The sequence below is a fragment of the Lepus europaeus genome, chromosome 17, assembly GCF_033115175.1.
Source record: "Lepus europaeus isolate LE1 chromosome 17, mLepTim1.pri, whole genome shotgun sequence".
NCBI lineage: Eukaryota > Metazoa > Chordata > Mammalia > Lagomorpha > Leporidae > Lepus > Lepus europaeus.
In genome coordinates this window covers 82,443,261-82,467,053 of record NC_084843.1, presented here as the reverse complement: position 1 = coordinate 82,467,053, position 23,793 = coordinate 82,443,261, and the positions used below count along the sequence as shown (strand labels likewise).

General features: G+C 42.7%; 2 protein-coding genes across 3 annotated transcripts in view; both read left to right on the top strand.

Annotated features, from left to right (window-relative positions):
• Positions 1-12,302, top strand: part of ZNF248 (zinc finger protein 248) — a 48,595-nt gene extending 36,293 nt beyond the window's left edge. Inside the window, exons 9-10 of the transcript XR_009868318.1 lie at positions 89-139; positions 10,562-12,302. The gene's annotated coding sequence lies outside the window, so the exon portion shown is untranslated. The remainder of the gene's footprint in view (positions 1-88; positions 140-10,561) is intronic.
• Positions 12,303-15,582: 3,280 nt separating this feature from the next.
• BMS1 (BMS1 ribosome biogenesis factor) overlaps positions 15,583-23,793 on the top strand; it is a 49,090-nt gene continuing 40,879 nt past the window's right edge. The window contains exons 1-7 of one of the 2 annotated variants that reach the window (XM_062214501.1): positions 15,583-15,721; positions 16,435-16,641; positions 17,834-18,024; positions 18,942-19,021; positions 21,466-21,654; positions 22,738-22,880; positions 23,457-23,578. In XM_062214501.1, the coding sequence (XP_062070485.1) occupies positions 16,457-16,641; positions 17,834-18,024; positions 18,942-19,021; positions 21,466-21,654; positions 22,738-22,880; positions 23,457-23,578 (910 nt within the window). In that variant the 5' untranslated portion in view covers positions 15,583-15,721; positions 16,435-16,456. Of the gene's footprint in view, positions 15,732-16,434; positions 16,642-17,833; positions 18,025-18,941; positions 19,022-21,465; positions 21,655-22,737; positions 22,881-23,456; positions 23,579-23,793 lie in introns of both variants that reach the window. The other variant, XM_062214500.1, reaches the window with a different exon arrangement.

Sequence of the window (23,793 nt, the reverse complement as noted above, 5' to 3'; positions counted from 1 at the left end):
TATCTTTCAATGTAACATGTTATTTAAGGAACACTAGTGATTTCTTCTAAAAAGAGTGTAACACTTTTTCCAAATTACTCTTCCTCAGTCCTGCCTGTCAAGAACTCGAATGTAGCTGTGCCATAGCAACCTCTCCCAGGTAAGTTGGAGGGGGTTTGTGATCTCAGAATACACAAGGTGACACAGATACAATATGACATCTGATGATGTGAATTCATTTACATTGTTTACATTGCTATGATAAGAAACTAAAGGAAGGTTAGTCTGGTTTTTTTTTTTTATTTACTTATTTATTTATTTGAAAGTCACAGTTAGGCAGAGAGAGTGAGTGCTTCCATCTGCTAGTTCACTCCCCCAAATGGTTGCAACAGCCAGGGCCAGGCCAGGTCAAAGCCAGGAGCTTCACCCAGGTCTCCATGTGGGTGCAAGGGCCCAAGTCATCCTCCACTACTTTCTCAGGCACATCAGCAGGGAGCTGGATCGGAAGTGGAGCAGTCAGGACACAGACCGCTGTCCATATGTGATACTGGCCCTGCAGACAGCTTTACCCACTATGCCACAGTGCTGGTCCCCTTCTGTCTGCCTTTAAGGCTTGGCAAGAGCCGGTGGTTTTAACTGAGTCTTCTGCTACAGCGAGTTCAGAACAGTTTCTGCTTGTTCTCATATGGATAGCCTTTAATGTCTTCCTACTCGTCTCCAAATTATGTCAGAAAAGAAAAATGCACTTCAGTTTTGCTTTTCCTCAGTAATACAGTCAAGCAATAATTTGTTTCAAAGTGATCCATTGAGATTTAGAAGCATTTTGTTTATTTTAAATAAAGTGTATTTCTGTAATTTGTCATGCATACTATCAACCTAAACTACACTGTTTTCTGTACTAGGTGGTCCAATAGAAATAGGAGGGGACTTCAAAAAATTCATAGAAAAGTGGAGTTAAAAGATAAGTTATTATGCTTTAAAAAGAATTTTGAAACCCATGCAGGGTTTTTCATAATATGTATTTACATGAACTTTTTGAATACCTGTTGCATACTGTTTTGTTCTTTAAAAAATACACAAAAGAAATAAAGGTGGAATCAAAACATTTTACTGTGAAAATAGTGGGACACAAAAGCTAGAAGGCATATGGAAAGCAAAAAAAAAAAAAAAAACTGAGAGAAATCCCTCATCACCAGTAATTACTTTAAATGTAAATTGATTAGGGGCCGGTGCCATGGCTCGCTTGGTTAATCCTCCACCTTCGGTGCCAGCATCCCATATGGGCACCGGGTTCTAGTCCCGGTTGCTGCTGTTCCAGTCCAGCTCTCTGCTGTGGCCCGGGAAGGCAGTGGAGGATGGCCCAGGTCCTTGGGCCCCTGCACCCACATGGGAGACCAGGAAGAAGCACCTGGCTTCTGGCTTCGAATCGGCGTAGCTCTGGCCATAGTGGCCATTTGGGGGTGAACCAACGGAAGGAAGACCTTTCTCTCTGTCTCTCTCTCACTGTCTAATTCTATATGTCAAATAAATAAATTTTTAAAATGTAAGTTGATTAAATTTTCAGTCAAAAGACAAATTGGTGACAGGTTTTATAAAAACACAAACATGATCCAACTATAAATATACCCGAGACCCAGATTAGATATGAAAATACAAATATGTGGCCGGCGCCGCGACTCAATAGGCTAATCCTCCGCCTGCGGCGCCGGCACACCAGGTTCCAGTCCTTGTCAGGGCGCCTGATTCTGTCCCAGTTGCCCCTCTTCCAGGCCAGCTCTCTGCTGTGGCCCGGGAAGGCAGTGGAGGATGGCCCAAGTGCTTGGGCCCTGCACCCACATAGGAGACCAGGAGAAGCACCTGGCTCCTGGCTTTGGGTCAGTGCAGTGCGCTGGCTGCAGCGGCCATTGGAGGATGAACTAACGGTAAAGGGAGACCTTTCTCTCTCTCTCTCTCTCTCATTGTCCACTCTGCCTGTCAAAAAAAAGAAAAAAGAAAAAAAATACAAATATGCTAAAAAGGAGAGAATGAAAAGCAAGTCCATGCAAATAGTAGAAAAGGGCAGGGATGGCTGTCTTAATATCAGGCAAAATAGATGTCAAATCAAAAAGGGTACAAGAAACAAAGATTTTGCATGTTATTAAAATCAATAAAAAGGTACAATAAAAATGCATCTAATAGAGTGTCAAAATATAGGAAGCAAAAATGGACAGAATTTAAGGGAGAAATAGTTCTCTAATAGATGGAATTTCAATACCCCATTATCAATAATAACCAGATAGTTGAAAAACACAATTAACCAACACAACAGACATACAGAATACTGTTTTCCCAGACAATAAAGTCCATGTCCTCAAGTGCACATGAATCATTCTCCAACTCACATTGTATGTTAGGCTGCAAATTCAACTTCAATGGATTTTTTTTTAAACTTTTTAAATTATTTGAAAGGGAGAGAGATCTTCCATTCGCTGGTTCATTCCCCAAATGATCGCAGCAACTGGAGCTGAGTCAAGCTAAAAATGGCCATCACCTGTTGCCATCAGGGTGTTTGTTAGCAGCGATCTGGAATCATAAACAGAGCCAAGACTCAAACCCAGGCTCACCGGATACAGGATACTTGCAACTGAAGTGACATCCTATCCTTTAAAATCCATTGAGGTGATGGGTGTTTGGCATAGTGGTTAGGATGTCAGCCATCTCATGTACATCAGTTGGAGGACTTACCATTATTAAGTGGTAACTACTACTCAGAGGAATCCACAGACCAGAGTTGAAGGGCATTTGTTCAGCAGTCAAAAAATATATTTTAAAATTCACATGAAATCTCAAGGGACCTCCAACTAGCCAAAACAATGTTAAAAGTAGAACAGTGTTGGAGGTCTCAAACTTTAAAAACTTATTACAAAGCTATAATAATAAATAGTGCTGTGTCTCCACAAAGACATAGAATAATGGAATAGAATAGAACCAAGAAATAAACCCTTGTTTGTATGATAAATTATTTTAAACAAGGTCATTCAAAGACAAGGGACAGTTTTGAAGAAGTGTTGGGAAAATTGGAAGTTGATATGGAAAAAATGATGTTGGACCCTCGCCTTCCCTAATACTTTATTCTCAAATTATCTCAAAGTGGATCAAATGCCTAAATGTAAGAGTTAAGACTGTAAAACTCAGAAGAAAACAGGAGGAGAGCTTTGTGATACTGGATTTGGCAATGGTTCCATAGATATGACACAACAAGAATGAACAACACTTTAAAAAGTGATAAATTAGGCTTGATAAAAAATTCAAAAGGGGTGTTTGGTGCTGCCATTTAACATGCCACCGAGGATGCTCACCTGTGAGTGCCTGGGTTTGGTTCCTGGCTCTGCTGCTGATTTCAGCCTGCTGGGAGGCAGCAGGTGATGGCTCAGGTGCTTTGATCCCTGCCACCTGTGTTGGAGACCTGGATTGAATTCTGCACTCCTGGCCTTTCCCTGTCCCCATCCTGATTGTTGTGGGCATTTGGGGAATGAGCCAGCAGATGGAAGATCTATTTCTGTGTGTCTGCCTTTCAAATAAATTAAGCTTTAAGATTTTTCTAAACTTCTGTACATCACAGCATAGTGTCAGCAGAGTAAAAGGCAACCCATAGAATGGAAGAAAATATTTGCAAATCACATTTGCAAAAGAAAATACCAAGTGGGAATTTCCAAAATGGCTGAATGGAGATGTGCACAGTTTGCCCTTTCCTCCACAGAGAACCACTAATGCACTTCACGGTGAGTCTCTGAGGGAGATATGTAAAACCTGTGGGAATGACACAGGAAAGAGCAAGGCAACTGCAACATGACCCAGCTCCATGACCAAGGATAAACCCAATTGCAAGGGAAAAGATAAACAGGAAAGCTTCAACAGAGCCCATTGCCATGGATGCCTTATCTGAAAATCCTAGCTATTGGAGGAACCCACAGTTATCATAGACTGTAAGCCCAATAAGGGGAGCTACCTGGTATATGCACAAAAGTTCTACTTCAGAGATAATTCCAAGTTTCTCACCTTCTAGCCCCCAGAGCATAGACTGCATCAGTGTGCCACCATCTTGGGAACTGAGACACTGCTAGAACCCATACTGTCCTAGAAAACAGAAGACCCTTCATATCATCTTCCCTGGGACCCACAGACATTCCACCATGCTAGTAAAAAAGGCTGCACAAACCCAACTAAGCCCTCCAGAGCAACAATGAGCCCAGCACCCTAGCCCACACAGTTCTCTGCACTTCAAGGGGAGGAGAGGCAGAGCAACAGGTGGATCCTGTCCTCAGGACCCTAGAAGTAGAAACACTTCCAGCTCAGACTTGGTGTCATAACTTCCCCACTGATTCTCCTCCTCCTGCTATCCAGGGAAGCTCTCACTTCCATTGTGTCCTGCATGCTCTGGAACAACTAGCCAAGTTCTTGGGGCTTTGACCCCACTCTCTGGGTAACCTATAACATGTGGGACCCAAAAAGGACTGCCAGCGGTACTCCCATGACTAATCCCTGTCCTGCTGACCACTACAGGGACTCTGGATTCTCTCTCTCCCTCCCTCCCTCTCCTTTCCCCTCCTCCTCCGCTCCTCCTCCCTTCCCCATCTCCCTCTGCCTCATACACCTGCTACCAGGACCTAGAGACCCAGCACTGTTGGCTGGTACTTTTACAACTCTGGCCCCACCCTTGACATAGACCACTTCTGGGACCCAAGCCAACGTTCAACCCCATACTCTGGTGCCAGGACTGCCGTCTTTCCTAAACTGCCAGGCAGCAGCAATCCCTTCATCTCAGTACTACTCCTGTGAACCACCAGAGACTAAGGACCCATCCCTGTTGCCTTGGGTACTTCCATGATTTAGCACCCCAGTGTTCCCAGGCTTCTGTGGCTGTGGCATCCCCTGGACCAACACAGCCCAATTGGGACTGAGAACTCCAGATCTTTGCCACTGCTGCCATGAATTACAGCAGAGGAAGGTAAAGGGAGATTATACCATGGCATTAAACTGGAACTAAAACCAAAGTAGCCTACCAAGCACACCCAAAGTTATATCTTCAGGAAAAATCCTTTTAACATGAAAGCCATCCTTTAAATGTGATAGAAACAGGTGACCCCCAGAAGCACAAACACAAACAGAGACAAGAAGTATGAGAAAGTAATGCAATTTAGCATCTGCTAAGGAACACAATCACACTTTTGTAACAAACTCCAAAGTAAAGGAGAGTAATGCCTGATAACAAAATCAAATGAGTGAGTGTAAGGATAAACAGAGATTCAAGAAAATACAGACAGCTTGTGAAATTAGGGAAACTATGCATGATGAATGAGGAATTCAGCAAAGAGAAATCTTGAAAAAACTCAAATCTTGGAAATGAAAGTTCAATAAATCAAACAAGAAGTATCATTTAAATCTACAACAACAGGCAAACAATATCTGAGCGTGAATACAGCAGGTTAAAGCTCTGGCCTGAAGCACCAGCTTACCATGTGGGTGCCAGTTCTAGTCCCAGCTGCTCCTCTTCTGATCCAGCTCTCTGCTATGGCCTGGGATAGAAGTAGAAGATGGCCCAAGTGCTTGGGCCCCTGCACTCATGTGGGATACCCAGAGGAAGCTCCTGGCTCCTGGCTTTGGATTGGTGCAGCTCCGGCAGTTGTGGCCATTTGGGGAGTGAACCAGCAGATAGAGGACCTCTCTCTCTGTCTCTACCTCTCTCTGTAACTGTCGTTCAAATAAATAAAATCTTTTTAAAAAGAAATAGTCCAGTCAAATTTTTAAAAAGCAGAAGTATGGAATATAGCCTCTGACACCTATGGAACATCATTAAACAAAGAATTATGTGAATTGGGAGAATTCCTGAAAGAGAGAGAGTAGTAAAGGCATAGTGAGCCTACTCAATGAAGTAAGGGCTAAAACTTCACCAGTACCGTGACAAAAGGCCCATAGGAATACAAACAGACATGACCAGAAAGGATTCTCATCACAACACATTACAGTGAAACTCAAAAGTACAAAACAAAAATATTAATCTGCAAGATAAAAGCACCAAGTCACATGTAAGAGAACACCCATGATACTAACAGCAGGTGTGCTTGTGTGTGTTTAGTGGAAACTACAGGCCAGGAGAGATTGAAATGATGCATCTAATATTCTGAAAGGAAAATGAACTACTGCCAAGAATACTGTGCCAAACATATCCTTCAAAAATGGAGGATAAATACTTTCCAAGACAGGCAAAAACAGGAAATTCCTCACCACCAGGGTAGTACTCAAGGGAGTCCTACAGAAAAAGAAGAAGGAAGAAAATCACCATAATGAAAACTTGTGAAAGTGTAAAACCCACTAGATGAGCAGATACTCAAAATAGAAAACAATCAGATCTTATCAATACAGTATATCACAAACACAAACGCAAAGATGAACAGAAAAAGAAGTAAAGAATGAGAGAAATTCCAAATAAACAATAAAATTTTAATGACAGGACTAAGTCATGTAAATATATAAATAATGATCTTAAAAGTGGACTAAATCCTCAATTAAAAGGTACAGACTAGCTGAATAGATTAAAAAATAAAACCCAATGATACACTTCATGCAAAAATAATCACCTCACCAGAAGACACACACAGAGACTAAAAGTGAAAAGATAGTAGTGAGCAGGAGTAGCTATACTTACATCAAACAAAATAGACTTTAAAGAGCAAGCATTTGGTCTAGCAGTTGAGAGTTAGATACTCTTTTAAATACCTACATCCCATATTGACTTTCTGGGTTCAGTCCCTCACTTTAATACCTGATTACAGCTTCCTGGTAATGTAAACCTGAGAGGCTATGGTGATTATACAAGTAGTTGAGTTCTGACAACAATGTGAGAGACCTGATTAATTTCCTACCACCTAGCTTCAGATCAGCCCAGTCCAGGCTGTTGCAGGCATTTGAAGAATTAGCCAGCAGATAGGAGTCCTCTCTCATTCTCTCCCTCCCCCTGCCCCTCGTCCTCCCCCTCCCCTTGTCCCTCTCTCAAATAAATGAACCTCCTGACCCAGAAGGAGTAAAATTAGAAATCAACCACTAAAGAAACTTTAGGAATTACACAAATACATGGAGACAATAATGATTTCTGAATGAGCAGAGTTATTGAAGAAATTTTAAAATAATGTAAAAATGTCTTGAAATAATGAAAATGGAAACACAGTATACCAAAACTTATGGGATATAGCAAAAACAGTATTAAGGAAGTTTATAGTAATATTTTCCTACATTTAAAAAATTAGAAATTTTCAAATAATCTAACAATATAACTTCAAAAGCAACAATAAAACCCAGGGGATCTGTGTTTTGGTGTTAACAGGTTAAGCTGCCACCTGCAATACTGGCATCCAGTATGGTCACTGGTTTGAGTCCAGGCTGCTCCACTTCTGATTGAGCTCCCTGTTACACCCATGGGGAGACCTGGATGAAACTCCTGGCTCCTTGGCTTTGGCCTGGCCCAGCCTTGGCCATTGCAGCCATTTGGAGAGTGAACCAGTGGATGGAAGATCTCTCTCTCTCTGCATCACCCTCTTTCTTTCTGTAACTCTGCCTTTCAAATAAATAAGCAAAACAAGCAAAACCCTAAGTTAGTAAAAGAAGTAAATACAGGTATCAGAGCAGAAATAAATGAAATAGACTAAGAAGACAATACAAAGGACCAGTGGAATTTTCATTGAAAAGGTAAAATTGACACATCTGTAACTAGACTGATCAAGAAAAATATACAAAAATAAATAAATTGAGGAGTGAAGAAAGGTGATATTACAACATATATCACAGAAATACTAAGGATTATAGGGACTATTGCAAACAACTATATGCCAACAACTGAAAACCCTAGAAGAAATGGACACTTATAACCTGACAAAATTGAAACATGGACACAGGTGGAAAAGCCTGTGTAATGATAAAAAAGCCAGTAATGAAATGGACTCAGGAATTATAGGCTTTCTATTTTAAAAATTTATTTATTTGAAAGGCAGAATAGCAGGGAGGGTGAGACAAAGAAATTTTCCATCTGCTGGTTCACTCCTCAACAAGCTACAGTGATGGGGCCGGGCCTGAAGTCAGGAACTCCATCCTAGCCTCTCTTAGATGGCAGGGGCCCAAGTACTTGGTCCATCCTCTACTGCCTTCCCAGACCATTAGCAGGGAGCTGGATTGTGGAAGTGGAGCAGCCAGGACTTGAACACATGCTCCAAAGTGGAATGCCAGCATCACAGCCCATAGCTTAACCTGCTGCATCAAAATGCCACCCCAGTTATAAAAAGTCTTCTAACAAAAAAAATATATATATATATACAAACAGAAAAGCCCAGGACAAGACAGTTGCAGTGGTAGACTGCACTATATGTTAAAAGAAGAACTAGGGACCAGAGCTGTGGTGTAGTGGGTAAAAAGCTGCCAATACACTGCTCAGGGATTAAGATGGTGGAGTAAGGAGGGAGCTTACTGCTATAGTCTAGGAGAAGATAGTTTTTAAAAAGTGGAAAGAGTGCAGTCTCAAGGAAGAGGGAGAAAACAGCAGAGGAAAGTATGCAAATTAGAGGGACACAGTGGGCCTACATGGAGGGCGAGGACACCCACAACTCAGGACCCCAGCAGCCAAGAGCCTCCACACCAGCATTGGAAAGTGAGGTGAGACCAGACTGCAGCAGCCCAAACCACTGGCAAAAAAGCAGCTGCAGGAAGATCATAGAGGGAATCTGGCTTAGAGCCCCCTGGGGGATAGTGTACCTGCCAAATGAGGAGAAAAAAACAAAAAGGGGGCATGTTTTCTCTCTTCCACAATCACCCTGCAACTGTGTCCTGTTACAAGCTGATAGGAGGCGCCATTTTGGACATATGTAACAGCTGTGCCAGCTGGTGTCCGCACCCAGCAAAGCAAAGAGGGAACTCCTGAGACTGGTGGGGAGAACAGACGGGCTTGGTGCTTGAAACTGTGAAAATACTGAGGCTGTGTGGGAGGACTCAGGGTGTGGCTGGGACTTTGGGCAGTCACTGGAGGAGGCTCCACACAATCAGGGCTCCCTGGTTCCCTGGTGAGGGACATTGCTGGGGAATTTGAGCTTACACTGAGGACTGCACAGATCCTTTGTGTGGTCCTTGTGGAAGAGTGGAAGAATAATATACCCAATGGGACTAGCTTCCAGGCACTGGTCTCCTTTGAGAGGAACTCAGCTGAGTATACCAACAGACAAGAACAAACCACCCCCCTAATAAAAAAAAAATTTACCATGCAAAACCGCAGGCACACCCTTCACCCTGGAGCACTGAACAGAGCTCCTTGGCCACATCCACCACATGCCTCTAGGTATTTCCTGAAAGCAGAAATTCCAGTAATCCGCATTTAGTTCAAAGACAAAAGGTGCCACAGCAGAAAAAAAAAATATGAATGTGGACTGCCTTTTATCTCTATTTCATTCTATTAACATGTTATAAATTATTGAACTGTTTCAAATAATAGCAAACGTGTTTTATATATATACATATATATATTTTAAATTGCTCTATAACTGTATCTATAACTGTATTTGAAGGACTTCAGCACATTATGTTACAGACTGCAATGATGCTTCTGAATGATATCTAGGAAATCATTGGAAGAAATTCTGTTTATTGTGAAAAGACTTTAAAACTTTTGTCATTTTCCCTATTTTTCTGATTCACTTTGATTGTAAAGGATCACCTGTCCTTCAAAGTTAAAAGCCTAGAAGAGCAAATTGACCAGCCTAACAATAGAATGTACATGTATTTCCTGGCTTCAAAGATCGACATTACTACGTAAATTATGCCATGCCCTGTTATCATTGTGAACAGTTGCCATGGTGTTTCTAAAATACAAGTTTTACAGTTACTGTATGGGGGCTAAAAGTAAAAAGCATAAGGTACCAGGGGAGCATGCTTATCCTGGAGTCTCACAGAAGACAGGGCATATTCAATCATCTTGTGAACTACAGAATGAATACCAAGCTGTATGGCTTGTTTTTTGTTGTTTTTAAACCTAATAGCTGTGGAGTGACCTTTCTATTTGTCAGAGTTTTAGAGCAAGGCAGGTATTTGTTTACTTATTTGTCCCACCCTGGCTTTTCCTTTGGCTAATGCTTTATGGCAATAGGGGGGAAATCACTTTTGTCTTTTTCTCCCAGCCCCTTGCCTGCCTGATGTAAGTGACATGCCCAGATTCAGATTATCAACTAGCTGGTGGTTTATGTGGAGATCATTGTTCATCCTTAAACTCTAAGCCAAGTAGGAAATCCTTGGTACCTGTGTCTTTTATAGCAGTCAGTGAGACATTTTTTACGGTTTTTTTTTTATGTTTATGCCATTTTTTACGTTTTTATTTATTTTTAAAACAACTTTTTAAAAAAAACCCTAAGCACAACTATTTCCATTTCTTTATAACCTCTTCTGATCTCTGACATATATTATATATAAATATATATATATATGCAGTTTTAACTGTTATTGTCATAGTAAATGGTACTGTTTCTTAGGATTTTTATCTGAAAGCACAGTACATTAAAGAGTCTTTTGACAGTTCTCTTTCAGACCTTTTTACAGAATGAATTTATGCACTGCTACTGTAGCATTCTCAAGGAGTGTACATAAACACAGGTGTATGCTGGAGGTTGATTTTAGCAGCAAACAGTACTCTGCTTCTAAAAGCTTTGATGTCTGGACTTTTATAGAAAATTCTCATTGTGTAACCATTTGGGGAGCCTGAATTGTTAAATGGATTATGTCTGTACATTGTGTAATGACTGAAAAGCACATAAATGTTCATCTACTTTGAACTTTATAAGAAAAAAAGCCTCATGTTTGGAGGCTGTCCTTGTTTATCCATCTCACATCCTCTGTGTGTGTGCATGCCCACACTCCATGCATATATATGGAGTGTGTGATAACACATTATAAAGAACAGAGATTACTTTTAAAAATACACAAAAAATGGAGACCTAAAAAAAGAAAACAAAACAAAAAATGATGCTGAAATTTATATGGAAACACAGGAGACCTCAAATAGCCAAAGCAATCTTATAAAACAAAAACAAAGCCAGAGGCATCATAATATTCAAGACATACTACAAGACAGTTATAATCAAAACAGCCTGGTACTGGTATAAAAACAGATGGATAGACCAATGGAACAGAATAGAAATGCCAGGAATCAATCCAAGCATATACAACCAACTTATATTTTATCAAGGATCCAAAACCAATCCCTGCAGCAAGGACAGTCTCTTCAATAAATGGTGCTGGGAAAACTGGATTTCCACATGCAGAAGTATGAAGCAGGACGTCTACCTTACACACAAATCCATTCAATCAAAATGGACTAAAGACCTAAATCTACAACCTGATACCATCACATTATTAGAGAACATTGGGGAAACCCTGCAAGATATTGGCACAGGCAAAGAGTTCTTGGAAAAGACCCCAGAGGCACAGGCAATCAAAGCCAAAATTAACAAATGGGATTACATCAAATTGAGAAGCCTTTGTACTACAAAAGAAACACTCAGGAAAGTAAGGAGGCAACTGACTGAATGGGAGAAATTATTTGCAAGCTATGCAACTGATAAAAGATTAATAATGAGAATATATAAAGAGCTCAAGAAACTCCACAACAACAAAACAAACAAACCTGTTAAGAAATGGGCAAAGGACTTAAACAGACATTTTTCAAAATAGGAAATCCAAATGGCCAACAGACACATAAAAAATGCTCAGGATCACTGGCCATCAAGGAAACGCAAATCAAAACCATAATGAGGCTTCATATCACCCCAGTTAGAATGGCTTTCGTATGGAAATCAGCAAGGAACAAATGCTGAGGAGGATATGGGGACAAAGGTGCACTAATCCACTGTTGGTGGGAATGTAAACTGATAAAACCACTATGAAAGACAGTTTGGAGATACCTCAGAAATCTGAATATGACCCAGCCATCCCACTCCTGGGAATCTATCCAAGGAAAATGAAATCAGCAAATAAAAAAGTTATCTGTACCCCCATGTTCATTGCAGCTCAATTCACAATAGCTAAGACATGGAATCAACCTAAATGCCCATCAGCTGAAGACTGAATAAAGAAATTATGGGATATGTACTCTATAGAATACTACACAGTTATTTTAAAAAATGAAATCCAGTCATTTGCAACAAAATGGATGAATCTGGAGAACATCATATTGAGTGAAATAAACCAGTACCAAAGGGACAAATACCATATGTTCTCATGATCTGTGATAACTAATAGAGTAACTAAAAGAAAATCTATAGAGGTGAAATTGAATCTTTGAGATGCAATGACTTGAACAGCCCTTGAATTATTGACTGTCAAGGAACAGTTTGCTTTTTGTCTTCTTCATACTATTTGTTGAATTCTTTACTTAAAATGGGATTAATCATATGTGTATAAAGTCAATTGAAAATAGATCTCAGTAAAAATAAGAATGAGAATAAGAGATGGAGGAAGAAGTTTGTAAGTGTAAAGCTGTTTAGTTCTGCATTCATTCCTATGGATTTTTTTTTTTTTTGACAGGCAGAGTGGACAGTGAGAGAGAGAGACAAGGAGAAAGGTCTTCCTTTGCCGTTGGTTCACCCTCCAATGGCCGCTGCGGCCGGCATGCTGCGACAGCGCACCGCGCTTAACCAAAGGCAGGAGCCAGGTGCTTCTCCTGGTCTCCCATGGGGTGCAGGGCCCAAGCACTTGGGCCATCCTCCACTGCACTCCCGGGCCACAGCAGAGAGCTGGCCTGGAAGAGGGGCAACTGGGACAAGAACCCGGTGTGCCGGCACTGCAAGGCGGAGGATTAGCCTATTGAGCCACGGCACCGGCCCATTCCTATGGACTTCTAAGGGCACTGTTGAAAAACTTGTCATGGGACCCCAAATCCCATTAAGCTGGGTGGTAAAATACCACCCAGCTTAAGTGTTAAAGCTTAAGCTTTAAGTGTTAAAGTGACCATATTAAGTGTTAAAGTGATCATATAGATAGTATTAAGTGTTAAAGGGATCATATAAATAAGATAAAAATCTGGGAATAATAATAGAATTAAATAGGATAAAATGTTTCAATGGGAAGCAGTCCACATGGCAGACTCATAGAATGACAATCACTTTAAATAGCACTCTGATTTCAGAATCAGTCTTTAAGGCATTCTGGTCTGGCTGAAAAGCCCATGGGAGCATTTCAGGCATGGAAAGCCAAGACATTGTTGCAAAAAATGTCCTATATTAATGATCTCTGTGAGAGAGATCCCAGTGGAACGAAGTGGCCATCAAAGAAAGATGTACTTTTCTCTGAAGGGAGGAGAGAACTTCCATTTTGCTTATGGCCTTGTCTAAATACTGATGGAGTTTGTGGATTCAAAAGGCTTCCATAGCCTTGGCAGCTCATGTCAAGGCCTCAGGTGATCACTGATGTCACACATAAGAGTGTTAATTATTAAATTAACAACAGGAGTCACTGTGCACTTACTTCCATGCAGGATTTCTGTCCTCAATGATTTGCATTATGATAATTAACTGTAAAACTTGTTCTAAAACTGTGTGCGTGCATATTGTTGAAATCTTTACTTAGTATAGAGTTGGTCTTCTATGTATAAAGTTAATTGAAAATGAGTCTTGATGGAGAATGGGACTGGTAATAGGAAAGGGAGGAGGAGATGGGGTGGGAGGACAGGTATGGTAGGAAGAATCACTATATTCCTAAAGCTGTACTTATGAACTTTGTGCTCATTAAATAAAAAGTTTCTTTGGGGAAAAGAAAGAAGCTGCCACCTGAAGTACTGGCATCTCATATGGGTGCTGGTTCAAGACCCAGCTGCTCCACTTCCAATCTAGCTCTCTGCTATGATCTGGGAAAGCAGTGGAAAGTGGCCCAAGTCCTTAGGCTCCTTCACCCACATGGGACACCAGGAGGAAGATCCTGTCTCCTCACTTCAGATCTGCCCAGCTCTGGCCATTGCAGCCATTTGATGAGTGAACTAGCAGATGGAAGACTGATCTCCATCCCTCCATCCTTACCTCCCTCCCTGTGTCCCTCCCTCCTTCCCTCCATGTAACTCTGCCTTTCAAATAAATAATTTTTTTAAAAAAAGAACTAATACCAATTCTTCTCAAACTGTTCAAAAAATTGAAAGAGAAGGAACCCGCCTCAACTAACTCTATGAGTCTAGCATTGTCCTGATAGTAAAAACCAAATATGGAGGCAATCAAAAGACTATAGGCTAATCTCCCTGATGAGCATATTAGATGTAAACATTCTCAGGGCAGGCATTTGGCACAGCAGTTAAGATGCTACTTAGACTACCCATATCCCATATCAGAGTGCCTGGATTTGAGTCCCAGATCCACTCCTGATTCTGATGCACACCCTGGGAGGCAACAGGTGCCCTTCCACCCATGTGAGAGACCCAGATTGAATTTCCAGCTCCTGACTTCAGCTTGGCCCAGAACTGGTGATTACAGGCATTTTAGGAGAGAACTAGCAGATGGGCGATATGATAATAATAAATGAATTCAATAAAGTTGCAGGATACAAAAATCAATATACAAAAAGTCAATAGCACTTTTACACACAGCAAACTTCCTGAAAAAGAAGCAATACAAGCAGTCCCTTTAATGAGTTCAAACAGTAATAAATACATTGGGAAAAATTTAGCCAAGTTTTTTGTTTTGTTTTTTAAAGATTTATTTATTTATTTGAAAGGCAGAGTTACAGAGAGGCAGAGAGAGAGAGAAAGAGAGAGAGAGAGGTCTTCCACCTGCTGGTTCACTTCCCAGATGGCTGCAATGGCCAGAGATACGCTGATCTGAAGCCAGGAGCCAGGAGCTTCTTACAAGTCTCCCACGTGGGTACAGGGGCCCAAGGACCTGGGCCTTCTCTGAGTTGTTAGAAGGGCTATCTACTTGTAAGCTGAAATCTGCCAGAAGGGAGTGGTGTTGGAGGAGTTACAGATGCTAGCTCTTTTTCAAGGTCATTTTTAAAAATATTTATTTTTAATTTTTAAAATTTATTTGAAAGCTAGAGTTATAGACAGTGAAAGGGAGAGACAGAGAGAGAGGTCTTCCATCAGCTGGTTCACTCCCCAAGCGGCCTCAATGACCAGAGTTGAGCCAATCCAAAGTCAGGAGCCAGGGGCTTTTTCCAGGTCTCCCACATGGGTGCAGGGGCCCAAGCACTTGGGCCATCTTCTACTGCTTTCCCAGGCCACAGCAGAGAGCTGGATCAGAAGAGGAGCAGCAGGGAGTAGAACCGGCGGCCATATGGGATGCCGGTTCCTCCGGCACCCCGGAACCAGCTGGCCGCCCTGTTCCCCGGGTCTTTGGCGGGGATCAGGAATACACACAAGCCCCAGGACCACAAGCACCGGGGCGATTCCCGGGGAACCCACGCAGACAGCGCCTGCGCGCTCGCTCAGCCACTCTTAGGCCTCCCTGCGGCTTTCCTCTGAAAGTCGTCCCCCCGCCCCCTCCCCGCCCGGCCCCTTTCTTCTGCGTCTTGTTTCCGCCGGCGCGCTCGCGCGTTGGACGAACTTCCGCTTCCGGCGCTGCCCATGCGGGCCTGCGAAAGTGTAGCAGTTGTGAGCCGGGCAACTGCCCTGGGCTGGGCTAGGAGGCGGCCGCGAAGCCCTGCGTCTGGGAGGCTCCGGAAGGATCGCGAGTGGCGCGCGCGGCGGGACGCTGCCTCGGTGCTCGGAGGTCGTTGGGGGTGTGGCGGGGTGGGTTCGTGCGGTGCGCGCGGCCGGGGAGGGCGAGCCCCCGGGAGCGGCGGTGCCCCTGCGTGATGGCAGTGGGTGGCTGAGAACCCGCCGTGTCGCCTCCTAGGCGTGCTTTTCCCACGAGAGAGGCAGCCCGGATAGATGGTACGGGGAGCGCGTACCAGTAGTAGGCAGGAGGTTTGGCTTCAGTTTTCAAGTTTTCCTTTAAGAAACCACTCCATCCGTACAGTTGATGTCTTGACCTCAGCCTTCCAGTATGGCAGCCAGTAGCCCCATGAGGCTGTCTAGATTTAGGGTTAAATGTATTAAAATGTAAAATGAGCTCTTTCTGTTTCCTAAGTACACTTAGCTCTCAGTACCAGCATGTTAACTAAGCGGCTGTCGTGTTGTTGAAAAAACACTGCTGTGGAATGGTTCCATCCTTGCGGAAAAGATGTCGAGACTTAGATGTAAATACAAAGTTACATGAGCATAACAGGCAGTGTTAGCGGAGGTAGTCCGTCTCGTTCGTGGCGTAATAGACACATGGGGGTAGTGTCAGGTGGTTTCTGTTGTTCCTTTCGGAGTAGAGTAAAACACACCATCTCTTTCCGACAAGTGGACTTTGCTGTTTCTCCGTGGGTGCGGCACGGACTGCAAAATGCTTCCCTCACACGTGCCCATCCCCACCCTGTTCCGTGTAGGCTGTTACTTGAGAACTGGTAAATGGCCACCATGGAGTCCCGGGACCAGAAGAAACACAGAAAGAAGCACAGCGGACCGAAAGCAGAGAAGAAGAAGAAGCGGCACCTGCAGGATCTCCAGCTTGGAGATGAAGAAGATGCCCGCAAGAGAAACCCCAAAGCGTTTGCCGTGCAGTCGGCCGTGCGCATGGCGCGGTCCTTCCACAGGTGTGTGTAGCTGGGGCCTGGTGTTGCTGCCATGTAACCTTTTCTGAACCTCCGAAGGACGGGAAGGTGCATGCCCTGTGACGTTTACTAAAATGTGAGAAGCTGGTCACATTAAAAACTAACTTGCCCCCAGCATCTGCACACTGGGAGGTGTGTTTTGCCCATTTATGGCATTTAATTTACGGAATTTGTTTCTTCCTGAACTTTAAAAAGTCTCTGTGGTGATAAGCGTATGGATTTTTGGGGGACATCTTCCATATAATTGTATTTGAAATATTAAAATTGTAATATTTAATATTAAAATAACTCTGTTTAGCAAGTCCTTGCTATATGCCCACCAGTTTACTTAATTAATGAATTAAATTCTCTCAGCAGCCTTGTGAGAATAGGAATTATTATTGTCCTTTTTTAAACATATTTCCATTTGCCTTTTTTTTAAGATTTATTTTTATTTATTTGAAAGACAAAGTTACAGAGAGAGGTAGAGAGAGAGAGAGAGAGAGAGAGAGAGGTTCTCCATCTGCTTGTTCACTCCCCAAATGGCCACAACCACTGGAGCTGTGCCAATACAAAGCCAGGAGCCAGGAGCTTCTTCTGGGTTTCCAACGCTAGTGCAGGGGCTCAAAGACTTGGGCCATCTTCTCCTGCTTTCCCAGGTCATAGCAGAGAGCTGGATCGGGAGTAGAGCAGCCGGGACTTGAACTGGCACCTATATGGGATGCCAGTGCTGCAGGTGGAGGCTTCTACTACACCACAGTGCTGGCCCCTTTGTCCTATTTTACAGGTAAGAAGGTACAAAACTTGAGGGCCAAAAAGCATGTTACCCTAATTATATAACCAGTGACTGGGAGAACCAAATTTAACTCTAAAGTATCTCTTCTTATCCATTTATGTTACACTGCCTTAGTGTTCGACTTTTACTTAACACTATTAAAGACAACTGAGAAAACAGATTTAATGTGTGTATACTTTCCAACTCCATAGCATCATATAGAATTGTGTGTTTTTAGTGAAGAGTGGCTACTTGGACTGGGACCAGGAATTATTAGGAATTATCAAATTAATGATCGAGTTAATCATATGCATATATTATCTGTTCTGCTCTCTTTGAGATCTGTACTTAAAAGGTGGTCCATTTATTCTTCGTTATTCTGAAAGCGAATTTACTTTTGTTCTCTTTCGAAACAAATAGGACTCAGGATCTGAAGACAAAAAAGCATCACATTCCAGTTGTTGATCGGACTCCGCTAGAGCCCCCCCCCATAGTGGTAGTGGTGATGGGGCCTCCGAAAGTCGGGAAGAGCACTCTGATACAGTGCCTGATCCGCAACTTCACCAGACAGAAGCTGACGGAGATCAGAGGCCCTGTGACCATTGTGTCCGGTAAGGGGCACTGCTGCAGAGTTGCTGTGGCAGGTTTTGTTGTCTGCCTTGTTTCCCTGAGTGGAAAAGGTTCCCGTGATCCTGTCACCTCATATTATCTTGTATGTTACTGAGTTGGTGGTAGGTTCAGAACAGGAGAGGTTCCTAGAGATGAGGAGGGAGGGGCACAAGTAGACCTTACTTTTTGCCTGATTGGCTTTGCCAAGTGTGCTCCTTGGACAGGCTCTCAGGCCTGGGCACGCCAGCCTGTCATGGTGCACATGGTCGTTTAGCGAACAGTCTGTGCCTCCTGTGCGCCAGGTGCACCTGCCCGCCCTGGTGAAGCACATCCCTGGAAATGAGTTGGCTTTTTCTCTCTTTGCTATAAGAACTTGTATTTTGGGGGAGATGATGAACTTTATGTTTGGGGGTAGATGAAGCAAATTTCGAGAATGGCAGAGGTAGGATTTGAAGTCTCTTGTTAACAGTAGTCACATAGATTGAAGCTTTTCTTTATCTTTGGGGCATCCTTTTTAACCTTAATTTAGAAATACTTATTGGTTCATGGACATTTTGTTGCCTTAGATTTGAAGATGTTTTTAGCTATAGTGAGAGCTTGGGAAAACTTGATGGTGATGAAGGTGTTGGTCTGCTTCTGATTGGCAGGATCATGGTTGCCAGAAAGCCTGTCCAGTGAGCATTGGAGCACTTTCACTCACCTACATAGATTTTTGGTATTATTTTTAAATCAAAGAGAGACTATAGCAAGGAAGCCAAGATGAAATATGTTTTACTCAGTTTTCTACAAAAACAGATTTCTAGCACATATGGGTAAATGAGTATGATGTTTTACTGGATGTGACATTAAAGTGACAAAGTTGATGGATAAAGTTTTTTCTGGGTTTTTTAGAAAGTAAAGTATTCATCTTTTCACTTAGGTAAAAAGCGCAGACTCACCATTATTGAATGTGGCTGTGACATTAACATGATGATTGATTTGGCTAAAGTAGCAGATCTGGTAAGTCAGTGGGTGCAGCCTGGCTTTCTGATGGGGACTTGGAGCAGTGTGTGATAGGTTATGTATCTATCTCGTGTGGCAGGGAAGAAAGTTTTGTGATTGTTAAAGGAATGGCGAGTATCATAGGGGATGCAATAGATATGGGTGAATTGATGGTTGTAATTGTTATAAAAATGAAATGTGCACAATGAAAGCCATTCTAAAAGCAAATCACAGGATGGAGAAAATGTTTAGTGAACAGCCAATACAAACTCATTAGTTTATATGCACACATTCAGACAAATAAAATAGGAGGTAACATTTCTTGGACTCCTCCTAAGTACTGTTATAACAACTTTGTGCAAGTTTAGTTTATCTCCCCGCGCACTATTGAATTGAGTAGACGTGATCATATTTCACATATGAAATTGAGGTTCCCAACAGTTAAATAGTTTGTCAAAGAATGGACCCCTACTGTTTAGCAAAAATAAAATAAAACCACATACACCCCTCTCCCAAGTTAAGCCATATTGATTAGGAAGTCTGGGATGGCAGCTGCCTTGCTGTTTGTTTTTGTTTTATTCAGTTCTTTCTGGAGAACTGTTTGGTGATAGAGAGCTATGGATTTTATCCTTTGGCCTAAGAAGACTCCTAAAACGTGAAAAGTGTATATTTTTTGTAAACTGTAGCATTTAATGTCAGAGAACCAAGTTCCATGCAGATTTTGAGCATCTAATGCTGCTATTAGTAAAAACAAGTCCTGTTGTCAACACAAAGTAGCATAAGCTATGTATGGAGATGATTGAAATAGTTAAGTGTAGAAGTCACTAATTTCTCTTTATGTAATATATTTTACATAAGTAAGTTCCTAATTTTAAAAGCATGCATATTAAGTGAGATTCTCTTTTATGTATATACTTTTTTAAGATCTTAAAAAGGAACACGTGTGTTTGGTAAAATACTCAAAACTGTGTGAACAGTTGCCACACATTGCATATTTTTCTTTGCTCCGACCCCTGACCTCTCAGTTCATTCAGAGTGGTGCCCTTCCAGTTACGGATAAACACCTGAGAACCCTCTAAAGCCACAAGTGGCAATTTATCACACACACCATTGTGTGTTTTACTTTTATCACATATCCTGGAGAAATATAATCAGTAGAGTATTGTAGCTCAGCCTTTCTTTTTATCCCACTGCATGGCTGCACCATAATTTATTTAACGTGGCTTATGTTGATTTGTTCTGGATGGCATAAAGCCTCCTAAGTCATGACGAAGGCTCACTTAACACATGGATTTGGGTGTGTACTGGGGGAGTGATAGAGACTTAGTGAAGATCTGCAGCCAAGGGATTGCTTCTACCTATTCTTCCCGATCCATCAACCAACTGGCTTGCCTGCTGGTGTTCCCTGATGTGAGGCAGAGCGCGGGGATATCCTATAGCAAGCCCACTCACCTTCCACTTGTTCTGTTGTTATTGGGGAACTCCTCTTGCTAGCTTGGCCTGCAGTCTGCAGTCTGCAGTGAGAGATGTGAGCCCACCCCTTCGTATGTTTTGTGGGATAGTGTTGTAGATGTTCTCTAGTTTAATTCAAGATGGGTGTTTCTATTTTTGTTATTTTTAATTAACTATATAAAAATGAGAACAGAGATGTCTTTAATTTCTAAAACTACAATTTGCCAAGAATCAACTTGGAAATAATTTTACATGTTTGAAGAGTCTTAAAATTTAAAAATTATTCTTATAGATTACAATTCATCATAATTTTACCATCTTGAATTCTTAGCTGATAGCCTAAAAAAAGTTTTTTTTGAGCAATTGCATAATATACATGAACACTTCAGTTAAGATATTTTCTACCATGTATTTCCTAGCCAAAAAAAAGAGAGAAACATTTTCCTATGAGAAGATTGAAACAAAAGATTGGCTTTCTGTACATTTTTAGTTTTTTACTCTCATTTCCTCCCATTTTTTGGATGTCAGAGTCCTGTTGGCTTAAAAATATCTTTAAAAAACTTAATTTCTTGAGGCCAAGATTTCTCAGGTAAGGACTAAATTAGACCTAGCCTCTTTGAATTACTTTCCATACGCCTAAATTCTTGAAATGGAAGTTTCTCTTGGTGAGCATTATCTTAGGGGAGCCTCTTAGGGCAACTCAGAGGTGGTAGCTCCGATCAGGCTGGTCCCTGAGTGATTAGTTTGGGACTAGAGCAGAGCCAGCAAACTATTTCTGCAGAGGGCCCGAGAGTAAATATTTTAGGCTCTGTGGGTCATATAGTTCATAACAGCCTAACTGCAGTTGTAGTAGAAAAGCAGCCATAGACAGTCCATAAATGAATTCCTGTTCCTGTGTCCCAGTGAAAGCAGCTGGTGGGCTGGCTTTGCCCGTGGGCATTCTTTGGTGACCCCTGTCTAGATGGTCTGTTTGTGTAGCTGCTTTGAGAAGTTGTCTGTTCTGTTTTCAGGTGCTGATGCTTATAGATGCCAGCTTTGGGTTTGAGATGGAAACATTTGAGTTTCTAAACATCTGTCAAGTGCATGGATTTCCTAAAATTATGGGAGTTCTCACCCACCTGGACTCCTTCAAGCATAATAAGCAGCTGAAGAAGACAAAGAAGCGGTTAAAGCACAGGTTCTGGACAGAGGTCTACCCGGTAGGAAGAGAAATAATTGTTGGATACTATTATCTTTTTTTTAAAGGCAGAGAGACAGATTTTGTATCTGCTGATTCCAGCTGAGGCTGGACCAGGCCCAGAACTCAATGCAGGTCTCCCGTGTGGGACATGGAGTGTGCTGCATGCCAGGGTGTGCATTAGCAGGAAGCTGGAATTGAAAGCAGAGCCACTCCAATGTGGGATGTGGGTATCTCCAGCCGTGTCTTAAGTGCCTCACTAAACACCTGCTCCTGGCCTTTTTTTTTTTTTTTTTTTTTTTTTGGATTTATTTATTTATTTGAAAGGCAGAGTAACAGGCAGAGAGAGAGCGAGAGAGAGAGAAAGATTTTTCCATCCACTGGTTCACTCCCCAAATGGCCGCGATGCTCAGAGCTGGGCCAGTTGAAAACTAGGAGCCAGGAGCTTCTTCCGGGTATCCCACATGAGTGCAAGGGCCCAAGGACTTAGACCATCCTCTGCTGCTTTCCTGGGTGCGTTAGCATGGAGCTGGATCAGAAGTGGAGCATCTGGGGCTTGAACCAGCACCCGTATGGGATGATGGCACTGCAGGTGGCAGCTTTATTGGCCCATCCTGTCCTTTTAAGATGGCAAGATGGCAGAAATGTTAATAAACATCTCCATAGGTTTCACCCCGTGAGTTTTCTTTGTTTCTAGTAACAGTCCCTGGAATATTTCCCTCACAGTTGTCTTTGTTCTGGGCCTCTTGGTTTATCTCATTGGGTTGGTTGTAATTTATTGTAGTTTGTTAGAAATTTCTCTGAGTTGTCGGGCCAGGAGCTGGCCCTCGTCCCTCCCGCCCCTCCGTGCTGCCATGGCCTGTTAGTCACATGTGTCTGTGCCCTCCTGCCCTCTTGGTGCTCTGTCCTGACACAGGCCACACTTCCCTGGGGAGCAGTGTGCTGCTGCGAGTCCTCACACGGGAAGCCTTCAGGAAGCCTTGGGACGGCGGCCTGGCTAGGTTCTCCCTTCTTAGGCTTCTTATTTGGGGCCTTGGTTTCAGTGCATAGATACAAGAATTTAATGGTTTTTTTTGTTTTGTTTTGTTTTTTCCTCACCATTTAGGGTGCCAAACTATTCTACCTCTCTGGAATGGTACATGGAGAATATCAGAACCAAGAAATTCACAATCTGGGCCGTTTTATCACTGTTATGAAGTTTAGGCCTCTCACATGGCAAACCTCTCACCCTTACCTCCTGGCAGACAGGTAATCAGTGCGTATAAACTTCTTGTTCCTGGCCCACATGTTTCAAAGCTAAAAGCGTTAGAAAAGGAACAGTGATGGTGCTTACTTTGTGCCTTCACTTAAATGCTGCTGTACCTTTGGAGTAGATAAATCAGGCGATGTCTAGAAAAATGAGAGGATTTCAAAGCCTTTGGTACTGCAGGGTGTGGCTCCATACTCCGTTTTGGTGGTGCCCAGTCACCCTGTGTGCCTCCGCTTTGCTCCCTTTATGCTTTTCATATTCTCTTAGCTCAGAGGACTCTGTCCTCCGCCTTCCAGGATCCGTGCCACACTGCAGTCCCAGATCACAGGGTGACTTCTCTTCCCTCAGGGGTTTCTCTGGATATGTTTTCTATTCCTCCAGAACCCCCGGGGGCTGGTGGGCGGGAGTCATCTCCCTTCCTGGTGTCTTAGGGAACGTATAGCACACGAGCCTACAAGAGATGTGCTCAAGTGCTCTAGTTCCCTGAACTGGAGCAGGAGTGAGCAGCACGGGAAGGGAGGTACAAGAACTGTTGGCGCTGACTTCTGCTACTTGATCGTGTCTTCTGGTTCTAGGATGGAAGATTTGACAAACCCAGAGGATATCCGAACAAACGTCAAGTGTGACCGAAAGGTGTCGCTCTATGGTTATTTAAGAGGAGCACATTTGAAGAACAAAAGCCAAGTCCACATGCCAGGTACCCTCCGTTGTAAAACCTGCTGTGTTTCTGGAACTCTTGGGGTGACTTCCTTACTCGGGAAAACTGAAGAACGGCCTCACAGGGAGAGCCCCCTTGCTGGAGGTTTTAGAGTAGCCCAGCTGTGCGTGGGTTGGCAGAGGTGTGGAGTGGATGCCGATGTTCTAGCGGAAGGCACAGTCCCAAGCTTGAACGATGCCCTGTTTTCTGTGTGT